Source organism: Solanum pennellii, chromosome 10, assembly GCF_001406875.1.
Source record: "Solanum pennellii chromosome 10, SPENNV200".
NCBI classification, from domain to species: Eukaryota; Viridiplantae; Streptophyta; class Magnoliopsida; order Solanales; family Solanaceae; genus Solanum; species Solanum pennellii.
In genome coordinates, this window is record NC_028646.1 from 80943985 (window position 1) to 80962274 (window position 18290).

The 18290-nt window shown below is 30.3% G+C and overlaps 3 protein-coding genes and 1 long non-coding RNA gene across 4 annotated transcripts; all 4 read right to left on the reverse strand.

Annotated features, from left to right (window-relative positions):
* Positions 1-668: 668 nt before the first annotated feature.
* Positions 669-5023, reverse strand: LOC114074484. Its single transcript, XR_003574896.1, has 2 exons — positions 4896-5023; positions 669-1006 (listed from the first exon to the last, which is right to left on the reverse strand). It is a non-coding gene; the product is annotated as an uncharacterized LOC114074484 (long non-coding RNA).
* A 2082-nt stretch (positions 5024-7105) lies between these two features.
* LOC107001649 lies at positions 7106-9112 on the reverse strand. The gene is made up of 4 exons (XM_015199619.2): positions 8904-9112; positions 8516-8691; positions 8092-8290; positions 7106-7752 (listed from the first exon to the last, which is right to left on the reverse strand). Exons 1-4 carry the CDS (start codon positions 9049-9051, stop codon positions 7517-7519), a joined length of 759 nt encoding a protein of 252 aa, XP_015055105.2. The 5' UTR covers positions 9052-9112; the 3' UTR covers positions 7106-7516.
* A 1256-nt stretch (positions 9113-10368) lies between these two features.
* LOC107001993 lies at positions 10369-11006 on the reverse strand. Its single transcript, XM_015199931.2, has one exon. It carries the CDS (start codon positions 10939-10941, stop codon positions 10582-10584), a length of 360 nt encoding a protein of 119 aa, XP_015055417.1. The 5' UTR covers positions 10942-11006; the 3' UTR covers positions 10369-10581.
* A 3228-nt stretch (positions 11007-14234) lies between these two features.
* Positions 14235-16018, reverse strand: LOC107002638 (protein GPR107-like). The gene has a single exon (XM_015200733.2). It carries the CDS (start codon positions 15782-15784, stop codon positions 14480-14482), a length of 1305 nt encoding a protein of 434 aa, XP_015056219.1. The 5' UTR covers positions 15785-16018; the 3' UTR covers positions 14235-14479.
* Positions 16019-18290: the final 2272 nt, after the last annotated feature.

The window sequence follows — 18290 nt, forward strand, 5'->3', positions numbered from 1 at the left end:
TATATTATTTTCACAAAAAATCTAAGCTCTTGGCACTCTCAAAAAAAGATGAAGTGTAAAATTAAAAAGAATAAATTATATATAAATTTCTGACAAAAATGACAAACTACAAAAATATGAAAATTTTTAAAAATGATTGTGATAGAGATTTATCAAAATTAAAGAAGTATTTTATTTTTTAATAAATGAAAGAAATTTAGGAGAAGGCAAAGAAAATTTTTAGGAAAATTGACTAATAGTATTTTATTAATGATGAAAAATAAGATATTTTAATTTTCTTCTGACATTTTACAACAAACTAAATGAGATTAACTGAGAGAAAATTAATTGGGAGAAAATATTTATGGTAATAAAGAGGATATATATATATATATATCTATTTTATATATATATATATATATATAATAGAGATAGAAGGTATTATATTAAATTATGGTAATAAAGATTAAAATTAAATACATTTTTTAAAGAAAATTATAAAAATAGAAAGTAGAAAAAAGAATTTAAGTAAAAGTAATAAATTGTAGTATTATATAGAAAGATGAAAATTAATAAATCATAATAATGATGACAAGTGATAAATAAAGTATTTTAAATTTTTTTTCCAGATTTCATAGATGAGAGAAAATAAAAAATTTAAATATGTAACAAAATAAATGAGTCATTAATTACAAATTAAACTTAAATTTTAATTATATTACATGAAATCTTTTCTTTCCTTTTCTTTTTCTTTTTTCAAACCAAATGCCCCATCACGTTTATCAATTAACAAAAATTAAAAAATAGTACACCTACCAATCCTAGAAGTGCATCGTTCCCAATAATCAAAAATGAAATTAAACTATAGCACTAATTAAAATTTAAAAAAAAAAGGAAATAAGCAAATACAGAAGAATGTTAAGAGCTTAAGAGGTTTTCAAAACTCCATTTTCAGCCATCTTCTTCGATCAGCCGCGTAGAAATTCATGGTTATCTCTACATATCATATCCGTCTGACCTTCATCCTCTACAAAAAATATCATGTCCGGCATGTAATCAATTTGATTGTATGTGTTTATATAGTGTTCAAAAGTTAAACGTTAAAGAACTTTTCAAATTCTATAATTAAGTGTAAAGAATAAATCTTCTTAAAATTTACAATTAAGAAATGATTAATACTATGCGTTAATATTCTGCAAAAACATTAAATGAAGAAAAGCTAAAAAAGAATCACAAAAAGATAAATAAAAATTCAGCCCTTGAAGGCATGTCACATCAGCAATTCTAGATTCAGATTAATAAAGCTATATAGATGTTGCGGAAGTCGAATATATGGAGAGTGATGAAATCACAACTACTATATCTAAAGGTAGCTAATAAATAGTAAATGAGACAACAACAAAAAGACCACCAGAAATTAACGAGGTTCGGCAAACTTTTGTTTCCTTTTGCCTACTCCTCGGACACAACCAACCAATATTTATTTCACTCCAAAAGAGTACAAGTGAAATAATACAAGAGAGAAAGAAGAAAAAATGCCTTAGGAGATGAGAAGGCAAGTTAGACGTGTATTACAAATGAATTAGGAGCTACCTATTTATAGGAGTGAATTCTTCCAGTTGATGTCACCCATGACATCACAATATGTAAAAATGTCAAGATTTACCTTGTGAAATCAATTTATGGTTCAGCTAAATTTCACCTATAAAAGATGTTATCTTGACTTTTCTACCAATGAAGAGTTATCCTCCTAACTATCATATTTCTCATTAATCCACTTTTGAATCTTGTCAAATTTAACAATAGATTCCTTTTAAAGGGCTTTTAAGTGGTATAAATCAAACACCATTCATGTTCTTTCAGTCAAAATCTTCTTCCTCCTCCTTTTTACCTTCAAATGAACAAATTCATCTTTGAAGCATCGATAAAAATTATACCATCTATTAACAAGCTACTAAAGGTTAGATTTCTCATTATTTTCTTTGTTTTTCACCTTTGTTCATCGCGTTTTTATAAATTTTTATCTAGATAAAACATTAAATGCGATGAAAAAAGGGTGGAAACAAAAAAATAATGAGAATGCTCACCTCTAGTAATTACTTGTTAATGGATGGTATGATTTATATCTATGCTTCAAAGATGAATGTAGGAAGAAGAATGGAGAATTTTGTTCATTACAAGGTAAAAAGGGGGAGGAAGAAGATACATTGAAATTAGATACACAATGTGTGTTTGATTTATAGAAGTAAAAAGGGCTAAAAAGGTATATTAATTAATTAAGAGATGAAATGGATTTTAATAATTTTTTAAATGGTAAATGGCCTAAAATGCTTCTCCGTTATTTGCATTAGTATAAAAGTTATCCTTCATCCACCTTTCAGCCCCCCAAATACCCCTGACGTCAGCTTCTTGAACCAAAAGGTTTAAGTCAGAGGCTAGGAGGTTAAAAAGTCAATGGATGATAATTTTGTACTAATTCAAATAGTTTGAAGGACATTTTAGGCCCTCTCCACTTAGAAAACTATTAAAATACACTTATCTCTTAATTAATTTATCTTTTTATCCATCTTAACTTCTGTTTCCGTAGTTTATAAATCAAACACACACTATATATCTGATTGCAAGTATATCTTCATCAGACCAATGTTTTAGAGCAAGTATTACAAATTTACAACAAAGTGAAATGTTATAATCTAAACTCTTAAAACGGACGAAAAGAGGGGGTATTTATACTTCATTATTGTAATTAGCATTTTTTATCACATACTCTAAACTAAATAACTGTGATTAGCAATTATATTTTGTTCTAATCATATTATACGTCAGTTATTAGCTTCTAGTAGTTGCCTAAACATAAAAGGAAAAATAACTTAAATACACAACTATAAGTTTTATATTCTCTAATTTTCCCTTCTTTTTTTAAATATTACATAATTCCCTTTTTTTTAATTTTAGTAGAAGTGTATAGATACATAACATTCTCTCTCCTATAATACACAATTGCCCAATATAATGCCTATTTTTTCTCCATTAAAACACTCAATCTTCTAAATCAGTTTTTGGATTTTGAATTATTAATTTTAATTAAAACACCCAATTTTGAAATTTTGAATTTCAAAATTCAAAAAATTTGAAATTTCAAAAATCTGGACAATTTCTCTTTCTTGCTTCATCACGTTTCCAGTTCTTCTTTCTCCATCATCGTCTTTCTTCTTCTTAACCCAGCATCTTTTATTGGTTTCTTCTTATTCTTCTTAATCCATCATCGTCTTTCTTCTTCTTAACCCAGCATCTTTTATTGGTTTCTTCTTTTTTTTCTTAATCCATCATCAGTTCTTCTTTTCTTCCCTTTTTTGTTTTGGTTAATTGTTCTATTACATCATAGTAATGGATCCGTTAATTAATAGAAGGATATATGATTCCGACGATGAAAATTGGAAAGAAAATAGAAAAAAGTCTTTGCATGATCCTATGAATTTTCAGAAGGATTCAAACAAAGACTTTGGCGAAACATCAAAATCAAAGGTTGTCAAAATACAACAAAAAAAGAAAAAAGAAGCAGCAAACATTGTTGATAGGCCTACATTGTTTCGGGTTTGTATTTTTGTACTTAAAACTGTTGTTGAAATTATTAAAAATTTTAAGGAATCCAATATGTATCAAAAAATTCATGAAAATTATTATCATGTATCAGACAATAGGTTTAATACATGAGTACTAAGTGGATTATAATGTTTAGTCTATGCTTTGACACATGAACTAGATGTGTATCATATGATTTCCTATGTATCAAGGGTTTTTTAAATTTTTTATCATGTATCAGTGATTAATTTCAATAAATGCGCCATCAAGTGTGCTTGCTGATACATTTTGAATCAGTGTGTATAGTGTTTTAGATGATGCATTGATACATGAATTTGTTGTGTATCATAATATTTTCTATGTATCATGAGGTTTTGAAAATTGTTATAATGTATCATTCACTAAGTTTAATAACTGCGTCGTCAACTGTGCTTGATGATACATATAGAATCAGTGTGTATAGTGTTTAGTCGATGATATAATCTTTGATTTTCAAAATTTGAAATTAATATCCAATTACGTGCTGATTTAATGCTGATTAATGATCTGTTACCGTAAATTGAGCTGTTTTAGTTAACAAGATTAAATGTACCGTTTTCCCCATTTTTTTCTTAACAGTTTAAAATTACCATGTATCATTTACCATGTATCACTAGAGTCTAAAGTATCACGGCACAACAATTTTAAGGGATTTTTAGTAAATACTAAATTTATCGGGACAAAGTGTAATTATTGAATAACATTATGGGATTCCTTAAATTTTTACAATATAAAATGGTCTAGTTATATTATATATCTGTTATAAACTTTATTATAATGAGTAATTATATTTTTCTATTAATAAGGAGGGGAAAATAATAGTCAAGATATGATTGAATTTCGAACTTGTGAAACCAATTTAAAATGCAACTTTTAATTTTAAGAAGGAATGTACAACAAAATTTAATGTGAAAGAACCCCCACCCACCCAGCTCCATTGCCATCCCTAATTTTGGCTCCCCTCTTGTTTCAGTTCTTTTGAGATATCACTTACTCGAAAAGAATCATGTTTGAGACGAAATCATTTTGGAATTTCAGCCAAGTTTGTCATTCATGTTTAGTCTTTCAAATTGGCTCGAATGAGAAACATATGATCTTAAGAAGTTGCCTTCAGTAGATGAGATATGAGGAATAATGATGGAGAAGATCTTAGTTGAAGGACACACTAAGTTGCCCTATTTAAGGTTGAATGTTGACGAGCCGAACTCAATCATTGGAAATGCTAGTTTTAATTTTCCGAGATCTACTATGTTTTGTAAATAAACATCATAAGAAAGCTAGATTAAAATGCATACCTGTTAAGTCATCTTGTTTATCAATGTAGAAGCGTGTTTCAGACATGTGGTACATTCAACTAGCTCTTCTTCTCATTGCTTCTCATTCTTTCTCCTACAACTAGGAGTTGAATGCGGCGGGTCTTCATAAGGTTAATGAGATGAGAGTAAACCTAGCTAGCCCTTTATTTATAGGCACCAAAAGTTGACCTAATGGGCCTTCCCATAATAGGAGGTCTTCAACATGGTCTACACTATCACCGGCCTACATTTATACATGACGTGGTTTAGGCCCAAGACGGAATGCAACATAAAAGCGGCCTTGGTCATGTCCACCACTTATACTTGTTTGGCCCATTTTATAAATCGCAAATAATTTAGTTAATGTTAGTCTATATTTGGTAAAATTTGCAACTTTCTTTCTTTTGGACAATCATTAACTTAATCTTATAATTTTTAAATGTGTTAGCCCATAGATTTTTTTGGTGATATGGCTAACCGAGACTTTTTCAAAATCATTATAGAACCTATAAGTACCTGAGAACAACTACTATATCCTCAATAGGATCCACGCTAATTTGTTTAGCAATTAGGGGCCAATAAACATGAATTATGCGATTTTTTCAGTTTTTCGTGTGCTGGTCCATGATTTTTTTGGTGAATATGTCTTGCAAACTCTTTTTGTCAAAAACCTTCACAGAACCATCCGTAAGGACATGAGATTAATTCTTGTAGCATTACCATGATCCATGTCATTTTTTCAGCATTTAGGAGGCACTCAACAAAAATTGAGCTATTTTTTCACATCGTTTTGTGTCTGTTATCTCATGGATTTTTTCGTGACATGTCTTTCAGACACTTTTTTTGGCAAAACCTTTACAGAACTATACGCTAGGGCCGGGGAAAACAATTCCTATAGCCTCATAATGATCCACAACACTTTTTTTTTGGTATTTAGGGTCTACTCAACAATAATTGGCGATTTTCTCAATTTCTCGTGTGTGTAATTAGCCCATTAGTGATATGGCTTCAGGATACTTTTGTTCCATAACCTTTACAGGACCTTCCACTAGGACATGGGGAACAATTCCTATAATCTGACTAGGGATCCACACCAGTTTTTTTTGGCATTTAGTGGCCAATAAACAGGAAATAGACAATTTTTTCGTGTTTGTTAGCTCATGAATTTTTTTTAGCTATATAGCTTCCACACATTTTTTCCAAAACCTTTATAGGATCATCCACAAAGACATGGGGAACAATTCTTATAGCTTCACCGTGATCTACACTACATATTTTTGCATTTTAGGGGTCACTCAACAAGAATTATATGATTTTATTGTGTGTTAACCCAAGAATTTCTTGGTGATATAGCTTCAAGACACTCTTTTTTCCAAAACCTTTACAGAACCATCGATAAAGACCTAGAGAAAAATTCTTATAGCTTCACCATGAACCACACCATCTTTTAGGCATTTAAGGCAACTCAAATGAATTAGGTAATTTTCTCAGCATGTTTTTTCAAAACCATGCCAATTTTTTAGTACTTTTTTCCAAAATCTTTGTAGAACCATCCACATTGACCTTGGGAAACAATTCTACAGCCTCATTATGATCCACACCACTTTTTTACACTTCTTTTTTTTCCAATATCTTTACTGAACCATCTTTGATCTGGAGACATACTCCTATAGCCTCACAGTAGTTCATGTCACTTTATTTATTATGTATTAGGCTAAATCTATCGGTAGCCCCTTAAAGTTGGCACCAACTTTCACTTAAACACCTCAAGTAGATCTTGTTCATTTTGGAACACCTATAGTGGGTTTCTATTATGTCATTTGGACACTTTTCGCTAACTCGGCATTATACGTGTGCGACACGAATTCTGAGCGCATTTGAGAAGTTTTTTTGAGAAATTCTTTTTTGCCGTCTTCTTCCTCACTTCTCTCTCTCTCTCTCCTTCAACCACTCTTTTGAATTTTCTTTTCCCCGTTCTTCCTCCTCAGACTCTCTCTGTACTCTTCCTCACACAATTTTTTTGTTAGGTTAGTATATTACTTTTTCCGTTTCATTTTATATGTCATCTCTTTCTATAAATAGCTGAACCAGAATACTTGTCATTTTATAAAATTTATGCATAAATTATCATATTTTGCCTATTATACCCTTGATAGAATAGTTAATTAATCTTGCCATATATTAATCAAGTTGACTTTTAAAAAATTAAATAAGTGTAAAAGGGCAAAGTTACATCATTTCTTAATGTAAGTACAAAGTAAAAAGGTAACATATAAAATGGGAGGGAGGGAGTACTTGATTTCTTCTTCTTTTTTGAGAATCAGTTTTTTATTTTCTGATCTCATATGTAATTTTTCATCCATAGTTTCCTGTCAGATAATAATCGCTTATCACTAATCGTTTCCTCTCAAATTAGAATGTAAAATACAGGATGTATCTATTAATCGATTCATCTTACAGTACTCATAAATCTCCAATTGTCGCATTCTAACTTCCAAGCTCATGGCTAGCTCTACCTACATTTGCTACATTCTCTTGCAATCCCCATTTAAGTTCTACTGTACAACTACGTCAAGCATGTCCACGTATGTTGAGACGCGCAAAATGATAGTACTAGTTCCCTATATAACATGACTAAGCGGCCCAATGCCTAGTTCGTCATCTATGTCATCGTCCTCTTCAAACAGCTTCAAGAAACGAGCTTGCTCGTTCTGCCTCTTTTTCTGCTTCCAACATTTGTAGGTAATAACTGCTCCAACAACTAAAACAATCAACACCGAAGCACCGATAAGAATCATGAAAGCCCAGTGCATTGATCTCTTTCCGCCTTTTTGTGAGCCAGATGAGTGATGTGAAGCTACAGTAACAATGCAACAAAATGCAAAATTAGTACTTACTATGTCTAACAAACCGATTTGTAATGTATCTCGTAGAAACTACGTTAAATAAAGGATGAATTGCTAATACAATCCTACACAAGAGGAGACAGGAAGGGATTACATTATGCTTGTTTCCTCCCTTACAGAGGCGGAGTCAGGATTTAAAGTTTATAGATTTTGGATAAGTTACTGAGTTGTAAAGTAACAATCAGCTCCGCCCCTGCCTCTCAGGAACTACTAGTGAACCTACACAATTTCTGATGTTCGAATACTTATTATGGAGAATATAAAGTAATACAGAAGATTTGAAGAATTACCATCGCGATGGTGGACACACTCTGGACACAAAAATGTGGCTTTGAACTCTTTCTTTATGTAATGACTATACTTCCCATGAGGACCAGTGAAATCATCAGGACATAACTCCCACTCATCAAACGTATCGTCAGGCTTTATTGTGTCCTTCTCATAGATCCCGCATCGTTTGCACTTCTTATGTTTAAGCTCTGTCAAAGGCTAGAACATCATATTTAATCATGTCAAATTCTGGAAGGAGATTTATTCGTATGACATAAAACATTCATGTTTTATATGCAACATAACAGTCCAGAGCACGAAGCATTTTGTGTTCAACTAGGTCCAGAGAAGGGTCACACCTAGCGTTAGTGACTGATTTCACGACTCAAACTTAAGTCACGGAAAGTAAATAGAAGAAATGAAAGAGATTTCGTTATTATAAACCTGCCAAGACTCTTCGCCTTTGAAGATATACAAGACATGTTTTTTCTTCACATCTGGCAGAATTGTCCAGTTTTCGCCCTTACATCGGAAAAATACTGTTGGTTTTGATCCAAATATTTCATGTTTCTTATATATTTCAATCGAATCGAGCGTAACAATTGCAGCTCTAACTAATCCTGCACAAACAAAAACAGATCAATTGTGCAACCGAGTAATATTTATTATCTCAGAAAGGCATATTACTTCTAGATTTTAATTTTGCGCCACCATGACGTCCTGGAATAATAATTATTGCTTGAGTGACTATTAAAGAAATCAATTCTCACGAATGATTAATACATTCATTTCATATAACCAATTAATTTTATAAAACTAGAATAAAATATACCTGGGAGCAATCTGAGAAAAAGTGAGGTACAAAAAATTAACACGATCGAAATTCGATGCATCGTTGACATGTAAAAGTTTATTTTTGATTGTATGTGCGATAGATAATTAAATGAAAGGTCTCCGTAATTATTACGGAGATCTTTCATGGCGGAACAAGGCTCGGCATTTTGCTTGTTAGGAAAATGCTGATGAGCAGTTCGCGCTCTATTCAACAGTAAAACATTTTTTATTTGACACCAATTTTATATATTACTCTAATTATATTTTTATTTTATTAGGTTTTACCTCGATAAAATTAAAGTCACTGGTTTGAGCCGTAAAAATAATCAAATAATGGTTGTATTAGAGCACCATGTTTACATTAGGAACAATGTTGTTTCTTTAAATGGCCATCAAAAAAATTGAGAATTCACTCATCAATATCTTCCTCAAACAATATATATATATACTAAACACCTCAAAAGTGTTATTCTTAGAAATTTAAAAAATCCCCAAATTATAATCTTATGAAGTTTTTTCCAATTTTCTTCGATAGAAAAAATGAATGTAAATTAGATTATCGATATGTAAATTCTTTTGTGTAGTCTGATGCTTTGTTTATTTTGGTGTGTACAAATAGACATATATATGTTCTATGTGACATAATACACGTAGAAAATAAAACTATCACATGAAATGAAATTATTTATTCTATTTAATTTTATATAAATTTAAATGAATTTATGTTCACATCCAAAGTAAGAGGAAACAAATATTAATTTAGGTGAAATTAAATGGTGCTTTCGTGTAATGACTTTTTATTTTGTAGTATTAAGATATGAGCTAAATAATAAGTACTCATATTTTAAAGGGTACTTTGGGGGATGATAGTTGAGTGATGTTAATGATTTGAGGTTAACCACTTTGAAGGCTTTTAATATCACATTAATTATAGCAATAAACAACATTATTTCATGGTCAATAGCCGTTAATTGGAATCTTCAGTTTAATCTTGCATTATCATTTGCTCATTTAATTACGGTTACATCTCAAACTTTTTTTTTTTCTACATTAAAAAAAAGACAATTGCATATTTTCAATTATGAGTTGTTTTGTTCAAGGATCGTATGTAATCATAAAATTGAAAAATAATAAACCATACTCTAAACTTATAAGCATACACATGCTATTTCATTCGATATCTGATATTAAAATTAAAGCCTCGATTATGCATTACACAATGTATATCCTATAAAAGGAAAAACACTTTTTATCGTTATTTTTATATATTCATAAGTTGAATCCACAATCTTTAAAAAATAATAGATCAAAGCAATGATACGTTATATTTTTTTTTTATTTCTCATTTGATATTTGATACTTGCATTGAGAGTGCATAGCCCATACATTTCCAACAAAATGAAATGTGAGAAAAAAAAAGTCATTCTCAAAATTCGAACTTTTTAATTAAATAAGAATAGATGAATCACAATCATTCGATCCAATTCAGGTAAAAATATAAACTAATTCATGCTCATGCTTTAATATTTGGATAAAGAAAAAGAAATAAAACACTTTTTTTTGTTTTGAATACAAACTATATATATAAAAAAAAGTCAAAAAATTAAAGGTAAAAAAAGACAAAAAGAGAAAAAAAAATTAAAAATACTGTAACTAACACTGATTTTTTTTTTTTTTTAAATTTCATGATCGACCACATCAACAGTAGCAGTACAGGCTAACAGCTTTCGGAAAACACCGCGCAACGCCGCACAACAAATTTTCTTCACTCTCCTCACCGCCGTGAACCTCCTCACGCGCCGCCGTCTCCAACCGATTTTCCCCTTCTTTTTGCCGCCGTTCGCCACTCTTTCTCTGACTTTTCCGAGACACTTCTTAGTTTTTTGAGGAACAGTTTCTTTTCTCGAGAACGTATAAGCGCTCCTCAAATACAGCTGGCGGCAGGAGACGGAGTCTACAACCCTAGGCGACTGCCAGAGCTGCCGTCTTCTGCCGCCGTATATCGCCGGAGAATTCATCTTCAGAAACTCCGCCATTTCAGTGAAATTTCTTTTTTCCCTTTTTTTTTGTTGTTTGTAAAATGGGAATGAAAGACTATTGTCAGAACAAGAGGTTATTTATATACTCTTTTCTTCTGTCTTAATTTAGATGATATTTAAATATTATAAAATCTAAAAGTCAAAAGAAAATTTATGAAATAATCAAAATCTAAATTTATATAAAAGTATTATTTATTAATAAATCATCTTATTAAAAATAAAATAAATCTCTTAAAGTCAAATTATTAAATATAAAAGGATTAACAATCAATAATATATTTAAACTATTATTTTATTTTTGATTGTTCATTATTTTCTCTACTTCTTTAATTAAAACACAATTTAATACTAAATTAATCAAATATTTATTTTCAAATAACAAAGAAAATCATAATTAAAATATGACTCAACAAAAAGATGATAATTTTTATTAATAAACAATAAATAATTAAAGTACGAAATTCAATATAAAAAAATTTTATTACTATAAATTAATAAAATATATTACATAAATCAAGAGAAACGAACCATATTATATAGAATGTGAAAATAGTGTAAGGCATGGAAAATGTGGGACATCGATATTAATGGGATAATGCTCCATGTGTGGTGTACTTTATAGTAATAAGTTCACATTATTAGCGGTGAAAGTGCTTTAATCATGCAAATTAATTTACTTTAAAAGAATTAGGTTGACTTTATAAACGGTTTTAGAAAAATAAATATCGAGCATATGAGTCGAGAGTGGGTTATTATTTAAAGCATTGTTGGGATTTATAGATATAGTTAATTTCATTATTTTAATATAAATAGTGGAATAAAATATTTGTGGAACTTATTAATATTCATAATCAAATGTGGAAAGTTTCAATCGATTGCCCAGAAGAAAGAAGATAGAAAATTAATTACTTCTCATTTCCTTCTTTAGAGTCAAAATAATTATAACACATTTTTTTATCATATTAATATGTAAAAATTATAATTTATAGTGTTTTTGTGAATAGCTAAAAATTTTATTTAAAATATCAAATTAATGTATTACAATTTAACTTTAAAAAATAATCAAATTAATTTTTTGAAAAATCGAACATGATAACTATACGTGAAAGGATAGAGCATCGAACAATAAATAGGAAGTCCTCTTATAGTTAAAAGGAGATTATGTACTACGTGTGTTTCATTTTACTGGTGTTTTATATTATTTAAAAAGAAAGACTATTATTTTATACTTATTTCAGCAAATTAAGAAATATATATATTTAGTTGCTTTCAAACTTACTTTTACTACTAAATAACTATATAAAGTATTAATAGTCAAATATAGATTTCAAACCATAATTAATAAAATTAATTCAGTAAAATAAACTCCTCTTTATGGAATATATTTACATAAGAGATGTGTCAAGTTAAACATAGATAAAGTAAAATACTAATGTGGATTAAGCTTTGTGCAGATTGTTCTCCTAGTTGGGTCAATTACATGCTTGTGTTGATAAAATATTTAAGCTAGTGATATTCATGCTTGGTTTTTTATTTTTTCAACTCGATGTTTGTTACTTGCTTTGAGGCTCTAACTAATCCAAATTCGCATGGCGTGGGGAATAAAAGTTATAGCATTTCTATACTCTTAACCAAAAGCACACAACTAGTTAGCACAAAATGCAAATGATGGACATTTTACAGAGGATCAAATATCCCATTATCCATTCACTTTCAATGTGTAGGCATCAAGAAGTATGAGCTGATAATGATCCTACCCTTTCCCATCAAAGTTACTGGGTCATTTTGTCGAGTTCCTTCAACATGGTTCTCACTTTTCTCAAGCGCCCTAGTATAGTCAGTTCACCGCAAAAATTACGTTTTTTTAAATTTTCTGGGAGGTTTCAACCTTGTTTACAATTTGATATATCAAGATTATCTTGTAACACCAAACAAAGAATGAGGCATGCCTAATATAAAAGTTAGATAATCGATCCCTAATTCATCAAAAGTAAAAAAAAATATATGCAAACAATACAGAAGCCCTCTATGGTCAGAAATGATTAACTGCTCCAACAAGTTGATCAAAGAAGAACCATGAACTATTAGATATATTGGTGCAAGAATCAGTGGATATAGTGAACAGTCCTAAGCAACAATTAGACCTCTGAGAATAGCATTACAGTTTTCACAGGTTAGGTTCGACGACTGTAACATCACCAGAATACTTAACTAGGAGAACAGAACTAACCGAATTTCAATTCAATCCATGCATAAAATAACTAAAAAAGTGTAGCAAAATAAGCATGGAGAGAAGGACGGGGAAACTGCATTCATTAGCTATCAGGAAGTGAAAACAAGTGCAATGCTGCCATTTTCAGCAGCATATGGACTATCGTTGTCTCAAGAAACCATAAGAAAAGGTATAGGAAGCAATCAGAAAAGTGAAAGTCAAGCCAAAAGTTCCATGCGATTTCATCTATCATGATGGTCTATGTATGAATGAGCATTGGGATCAATTGAGCAGAAAACATTGAAAAGTTCTATCAGCATAGACAAGGTTGTAATGGTGCTTTCTGTTTTTTGAACATTCCATCTAATGAACTATCATTAGATATCTAATGACATTTGCATTCTGATAAGGATAACAGATAAGATAGCAACAAGGAGGTATGACAATGCTCACAAATGAGGGATGACCCCCCAAATGCATCTAACACAACATGCAGAAAACCCTAATTGTGTTACCCTCTTGTTTCCAGGTCAAGACTGTTTTATTTAGCCAGCTTTCTAGAGTAGACGATCAACGAGAAGAAAATATGAAAGTCAGCTGAACACTTCCTCACACAAAGGCAGAATTATCCTTATGAATAGCAGGCCAGCACATCAATAAATGTTACTCTATTGCGTCATGGTTCCTTAAGCCTTATACCTGGAAGGGGTTTCATATCTCAGTGATGGTCTAGACAAAACTAAAAACTGTAAGAATTCCCACCAATATACAATCCCTTCCACGGATTCTTTGATAATAAGCTCTTTGGCATATGCCCCATCGTTTGTACTCCTCATTGTTTATGTCAAATGCTTTATAACATAAAACACGTTCTAATACTAAGAAAGATTAATATATCACATAATATCACATCTAAGAAATTCAGAGTAAAGAAATAGGACACTGATACCGTATTGCTCATAGCTAACTAGACTAATTTCTCAATGGAAAACAGCAAACTTTACAATTTCATATTCAAGCGCACGAACATCCAGAGGGAGTAAAGATCAACAACGAAAAATCATGATAAAGCAGGATATCAATGAAAATGAGGTTTAAGTAACACTTCCAATGAAAGAACTATCAATATCCAAAAATGCAAACCGTTGTTCCATGATTACAGTACTATTACTACAGACCAAAATATTGTTTAGTAAAAATGAAAAAGTAAAAGAACAGTAAATGATAATTCATCCCAGCAAACCTAACTATCACTTCAGTGAACTCACAGTGTTAGGCTGCAAACTGCATAAATGACAGGACACCTTCCACTAGAACTCGACTTCACAGCTCAAACTCCTCATCTCGAAGAGCCATTTCTGCAGCCTCTTCTTCCTCCTCGTCGAGAACAAAGTACTCATTCTTCTCCTCTGGCCTAAACATGTAAAACATCACCATGTAGAACGCTAAACTGGCTATCTCCTCCGCAGCATTTGCCACCCATTGGTACTTATATGCAGCAATTGTCCTCAATGCGAACACAACAATCCTTGTGAAGTACAAGTATCCGATCACCACAATATAAAACTGCCTAAACAAAGTCAATTTTGACAAATTCCGTGCAGCCTTCCCATCAGTCTTCGATGTCTCCCTCAAGGACCTAATCGACCAAACAATAGGGAAGATAATAGCACAACAACAGATAATATCAACAATCAAAAACACCTGATTCCAAGTCACCCAATCCCTAATAAACGGACCCGTTTCACCGATCACAATCGATGCCACATTAGCCAAAACCTGAAGCGGGATCACAATCATCAACACTTTCTTCTCCCTCTCTTGCAAAAATGGCTTCAAAAACGACCAGCCAGTACCAATCAAAACAATCACAGTAAAAAGCAAAACAACACGAATCGACTGAAAAATGTAAAACAACACATCCCAACCATGAGCAGTACCAGTAACCTTAACATAATGCTTATCCTCCGCCGCAAAAATCAAATTCAACGCCTTCATTACAACTAAAGCAGCCATAAGCATATGAATCCGATGAACAGATTTCTTATTACGAATACATACAGACAACCACAACCCCAAAAACCCGATATACACAAAGGAAAACAGAAAATACAACGTGGGAAGCTGAGTAAGACCAGCAGAAAGATAATCCTTCACTTGATTATCTACATTATACAGTTCCGTACGAACATCCATGGATACTTTCGATTCAGGAGCACAATTCGCAAAGAAGAGAGAGTATTCATTCGGAGAAGTAACAGGGTAAGATCGGTTAAACGAAGAATTTGGGGGTGGAGAAAGATCACGGAAAGTAAACAACAAATTGATGAATTTGGAATCTAGAACACAAAATGTAGGGTTTTGTTGAAGTTCAAGAAGAACTTGAATAAGCGCTTCTTCCGATAAGAGAAAAAACCCAAGCCGTGAAGGGTCCGGCGTAGCTAAGGTAGAGATAACAGAGACGGAAGAGACGCTAATGGCAGCTTGACCCGTATGAGTAAACCCGAACCGCTCGAAGAGTATCATTGCACGTGGATCGGAGGAGATTTTCAGCTTTTTTATCTCGCCGGTGGTGAACGAGACAAGACAGAGGAGGAGAAGGAGGAAGGGTAGGGGTATTTTCGTCATTTTGAAAAATGTAAACGCCGGCGAGTACGGCGGATCAGTGGTGGTTCACGGAGGAGGACGGCGATGCCGGCGTGGATAACGGGCCGGTAAAGAGAATTGAGGGGATTTTAGGAGTAGGAGAAAATAAGGTTAGGGACTGAAACGAAATGAATAAAGAGTGAAATTTAGGGGAAAATATTAAGGAAATGACGAAATTAGCCTTTTGTGTTAGATCTAGATCTTGTTTGGAGAAAAAAGGTAACTATAGTAGTCTTTATTATGAAGTAAACTAAAGGAAATTTATAAGAAAAATATATACGTTATTATTCTAATAAAGTCAAACCAAATTGTAAATATCGATTTGGTGTGTTTGATATGGATTTTTCAAAAAAAAAAAAAATTTATGATTACTTGGTCAAAATATTTTAAATAGTAATATCTCAGGTGGCAAAATATGTTCTAAATATTAAAATTCGAAAGAATATTTTTGTCTGAATTTGCAAGAAAAAAATAAATTTTATATCGATGGAGGGTTGTTTAAAATCAAATCCCAATCAATAACTTAAATAAAAAATGTTGATTTAATGGTTTTGATAACAATTTTTTTTATGTCGGATTATTATTTTATTATTATTATAGTTTTTTCTTAACGGATTAATTGATAAATGGATGGGTCAATTAATAAATAATTTTTTATATACTATTTGGTATATAAAGTTCTTGACTTAAGATTTGTTTCATATTTTCAATTATTAATTATCTCAAACTCTTGCTTAGGCTCGATGCGCTGTTAAACAAGATATAATATGTCAATTTGTATGCTGAATCATATGGATTTTCACCTTATTATAAAGTGATTTCACCTATTATTTTATGTGTATAAATTTTAACGCCTAAATTGATCATAAACACTAAATTAATAATCAATAAACTTAAAAATTGAATCAAATTATCTCATACCAACCCTATTGCCCTAATAGATTATTTCTAGGAGGAAATGGTAAGTTCGAAACAGGATTAAATTAGTTGCTCGTATATCCTAATTCCTAGTTAGTTTGTACCTAATTTTACACATGCTAAAACACATATTCATTCTTTCTTGATTTATATAGCACAAATAAAATTTTAAGGGTTAATAAAAAATAATCATTAAAATTTATTTACATGTGTTTTAGGTATTTTAAGTTAAAATTTATTGTGATTTAAAGTTTTTCTGAAACATAATTTTCAAATATATAAATTTTTTTATTTAAAGAAAATCTAAAGCGCTCATATCTAATTTTATAGTTAAAGTTAAAAAATTAACATTATAAAATTTTAATTATATCACAAAAATTGAGATATATAAAGTACTTAAGGACTCTCTTTTTCTATATTTAAAAAAAAATGATATATATCGCAATTACTCATATTATAAAAAAGAATATTTTCACAATGATAAAAAATTTATATTATTAACTATTAAGTATAAAAAAGTAAAAAAAAAATATCATGTAAATGGGGAGGAGAGTTAGAATTAAGCATGTACCAACTTGAGTTAGTACTCTCTTATAGCTTCACATCCTTCAAGATTTTATTTTTTTTTGACAAAATTATATAATGAGTTATAAAATTTAAAATAATTATTTATTATATTTAAATTTAAAGTAATTTAATAAATAATTGTTTTCTCATAAATAATTACAATTCATATCACGTTTGTTAAGGTTAATATTTTCACTTGTAACTGATATTATATCAGTATCATATAATGTATTAGTATCATTAAGACGGATAATTTTACTTAACATATACTCTCTCTCTCTCTCTCTCTATATATATATATATATACATACACATACTGCATTGATATCATTAATGTTTCGTATTCAGAAATTACTCATTAGTTAATGATACTATAAGAGTATATGCATATTGCTTATGTACCATTAAGGTTTGTGTTCAGTAATTATTCATTAGCCAATAATATTATAAAAAACATAGATATATTATTTTAATATCAATAAAATTTCTTGTTCAAAAAACACTCATTAAGTCAATAACACTCTTATAGTACTTCATCTGTTCATTTTTATTTGTCATGTTGTCCATTTTGAAAGTCAATTTGATTAAATTTCAAAGTTAAATTAGATTACATTAATTCAATATTTTAAATAAAAAATTTAGATGTTCAAAAATTATAAAAAAGTATAATAATTGCAATTTTTTAAATATCAAAATAATGAAAAAAATATATTTTAAATGTTAGTAAAAAATTTATAATTTAATTTTGTTTAAAAAACTATAACAAATATTTTCTCTATTTCAAAAAGGATGTCCTAGTTATTTTAAATGTACCAAAATGTCTTTTAATCTTGTGATCTTAAACATGTCACGTGAAAAACTAAAATTAAAATATTATAAAACAAAAAGAGATTATTTTTCTAAAAAATAAATAAAAAAAAATATAAACATTCTTCTTAAAACAGAGAGTAATAGTGGACGGAGAAAGTATCATAGAAAAGGTATTTTACACGAAAAAAGCTTT